This window comes from Nicotiana tomentosiformis, chromosome 4, assembly GCF_000390325.3.
Source record: "Nicotiana tomentosiformis chromosome 4, ASM39032v3, whole genome shotgun sequence".
Classification (NCBI taxonomy): Eukaryota; Viridiplantae; Streptophyta; class Magnoliopsida; order Solanales; family Solanaceae; genus Nicotiana; species Nicotiana tomentosiformis.
In genome coordinates this window covers 61,358,628-61,362,158 of record NC_090815.1, presented here as the reverse complement: position 1 = coordinate 61,362,158, position 3,531 = coordinate 61,358,628, and the positions used below count along the sequence as shown (strand labels likewise).

Genomic DNA, 3,531 nt, shown 5'->3' with positions numbered 1-3,531 from the left:
GTATGGAGGGTTTGTGTCATGGTGATATTGTCAACCGCATCTGTTATCTCTTGCCTAGTAACTGTGTGGTCTCTATTACTCATATCTACAGGGAGGCTAATTCGGTAGCTGCTGGTTTAGCCAATTTGGCTTTCAGTCAAGAACTTGTCATGTTATGGGAGATGTTATTGGGATTTACTCCCTCGCTTGATTTCTACTCTCTCTGCTTCAATCTAGATGATTTAGTTTGACTTGACACAAAAAAAAATTAATTTTTTATTTTGAAACATGTGGTCCTAAAAGTTTATGGGACAAAAGATTTATGCGGTCATAATATTTGTGTGGCTATAAAAGTTTCTCATTAAGGATAAAGTAGGTAAAATAAAAAGTTTAAAATTAAATTATTTCTAAATATAAAAATAAGTCATTCTTTTTGAATGGATTAATCAGAAAAATATGTTATTTAAATCGAAACAACATGGAGTAACTAGTTTTGTTTTGTTGCTTTGCTTCCCTTTTGATAAACCTTGAAAAAGTGATATTTTTGCTATTACCAACTTTTTATACTACAAGTGTCTTATTAACCAATAAATTCAAGAGTAAGTATTAGTAATTTGGTTCGTAAATTTCAGTAGTAGCTGTTAATGAAATTCAAACGGGTAAGATTACAAGTGAAGGGCAAGAACAAGAGTTGATGATGTCAAACGCAATAGTGCGACTGTCCCTTTAGATGAACCAACAAACATTGGTGGAGTGCCTCCAACACTTCCGCCACATTTTGAAAACATGCATAGCCCAGAGAGACCTCTTAACTGGCAAATCTCTGCACACCCTTTACGTCAAATCACTCATTCCATCATCTACTTACCTCTCCAACCATTTCATCCTTCTCTACTCCAAGTGTGGCCTCCTTAGCACTGCTTGCAGGGCTTTCGAAGCCACGCCTGCACCCAATGTCTTCTCATTCAATGCTATCCTAAATGCTTATACCAAAGAGTCTCAGCCCCACGTTGCCCACAAACTGTTTGATAAAATTCCCCAACCAGATATTGTTTCTTACAACACCCTTCTCTCCGCTTACGCTGATCTTGGCCACACCCTGCCTGCTTTTAGACTCTTTCTCGACTTGAGGGACATGGGTCGTGGCATGGATGGGTTTACACTTTCCGCTGCTATTACTGCTGCTAATGACAATGTTGATTTCATCACTCAGCTTCATTCCTTGTCTATTTCAGCTGGGCTTATCTCTTATGCTTCTGTTAACAACACTCTCATAACGTACTATAGCAAAAATGGGCTTCTAGATTATGCTCAAAGGGTATTCGCATCAATGGATAAAATAAAAGATGAAGTTTCTTGGAACACGATGATTGTTGCTTATGGGCAGCATAGGGAAGGGACAAAGGCGTTGGCTTTGTATAAAGAAATGGAACATAGGGACTTAAATTTAGACATGTTTACTATGGCAAGTGTATTGACAGCCTTTACGTCCATGGAAGACTTGCGCGGTGGGCTTCAATTTCATGCTCGGTTAATCAAAATGGGTTTTCACGAAAACCCACACGTTGGAAGTGGTCTGATTGATCTGTACTCAAAATGTAGTGGTGGCATATCAGATTGCAAAAAAGTCTTTCGGGAAATTCCTTATCCTGACTTGGTCCTTTGGAACACAATGATTTCTGGATATTCGCAGTCTGAGTTGTGTGAAGAAGCTGTTGCTTGTTTTAGACAAATGCAGTTTGCCGGCCATCGACCTGATGATTGCAGCTTTGTTTGCGTGATTGGTGCATCTTCCAACTTGTCATCACCGTCTCAAGGGAAACAAATTCACTCTTTGACAGTCAAGTCTAGCATTACGTCCAACCGAATCTCAGTGAGCAATGCTCTCATTGCAATGTATTCTAAATCTGGAAATCTGCATGATGCAAGACTACTTTTTGATACAATGCCTGAGCATAATGCTGTCACTTTAAATTCTATGATCGCAGGCTATGCACAGCATGGGCATGGAGTGGAGTCGCTGCTACTATTTGAATGGATGCTTGAAAGAAATCTGACACCTACAAATATAACATTCATCTCTGTCCTATCTGCATGTGCACACACTGGAAAAGTCGAGGAAGGGAAGAAGTATTTTGGTTTAATGACTGACAAATTTGGGATAAAACCAGAGGTTGAGCACTATTCATGCATGATTGACCTTTTGGGTCGAGCAGGAAAGCTCGAGGAAGCAGAGAGACTAATCGAAACAATGCCATATAATCCTGGTACAATTGGCTGGGGCTCGTTACTTGGGGCATGTCGAACGCATGGTAATATAGAGCTAGCAACAAAGGCAGCTAACCAGTGTGTTCAGCTGGATCCTTCAAATGCGGCACCGTATGTCATGCTTGTACACATGAAAGCTTGTCTTGGCAGATGGGAAGAGGTAGCAGCTATTAGAAAACAAATGCGAGACAAGGGAGTCAGAAAGCAAGTGGGTTGCAGTTGGATTGAGGTGGCCAAAAGGGTTCATGTCTTTGTGGCAGAAGATAGTTCTCATCCGATGATAAACGAGGTGTATAAATTCTGGGAAGAGATGTCAAAGAAGATGAAGCAAGAAGGGTATTCTCCAGATTTGAGGTGGGCTCTGATTAGAGATGATGGAACTAGGCAGGAGGAGAAAGAGAGAAGCTTATGGCATCATAGTGAAAAGTTGGCAGTTGCTTTCGGGCTTTTATCGACCAAAGACGGTGAACCTATTCTTATAATAAAGAATTTGAGAATATGTGGTGACTGTCATAATGCAATTAAATTTCTATCTGGTATGACAGGAAGAGTGATTACAGTAAGGGATTGCCACAGGTTTCATTGCTTCAAGGGTGGGGCATGTTCTTGTGGGGATTACTGGTGATAGCTGATAAGTTATTGCAATCAGAATGCTGGTCTGATCCCAGTCAATTCATGTGATTGTCATGGGCTATGGGGAGTGAGGTTGTGAATGTTTTATAGTGTACTTTGAGTTAGCACGATGAAGTACAATTTTGTTTTTGTTTAACCAAGTGAAATTATAAGGAAAAATGAATGAAGTACTTGAAAGAGTGCACTGCATGTAGCTTTCTGTCGTTTTGGATTGGGTTATCGAGTGTCTTAATTCACTTTAATCTTATATAGTTAATGCTCTAAATGATCTTAGATCTAGCTGGAGTTACTAATCATTTGCAGCATATGTGCATAATGTGAGTAGGGGTATGAAGATGCCCACCTCTTGTTCATTCACTGCAAGGATAATTACAAGCCAACTATGGAATGTGACGTTAAATCTTAAAGAGGTGAAATGGTGCATGCCTGAAACAGCTAAAGAACCCTACAAAAGCGGGGAAAGAGGAAGCAACAAGAAGTATAGAGTTTGCAACAAAATCCTAGCAAGCATATGATGGGTTATATGGCGGAAAAGAAATCATAAAACTTTTGAAGGGAAAAGAATGTCTTGATTTAAATTTTAACAATTTAGATGTATCACTTTATTAACTTTTTGGACTAGAATCACAGACGTACAAGAAACTGAACAGT

At 39.5% G+C, this 3,531-nt stretch overlaps 1 protein-coding gene across 1 annotated transcript; it reads left to right on the top strand.

Annotated features, from left to right (window-relative positions):
- The first annotated feature begins 379 nt into the window (after positions 1 to 379).
- LOC104093471 (pentatricopeptide repeat-containing protein At3g49710) lies at positions 380 to 3,085 on the top strand. Its single transcript, XM_009599224.4, has one exon. It carries the CDS (start codon positions 710 to 712, stop codon positions 2,870 to 2,872), a length of 2,163 nt encoding a protein of 720 aa, XP_009597519.1. The 5' UTR covers positions 380 to 709; the 3' UTR covers positions 2,873 to 3,085.
- The last annotated feature ends 446 nt before the right edge of the window (positions 3,086 to 3,531 follow it).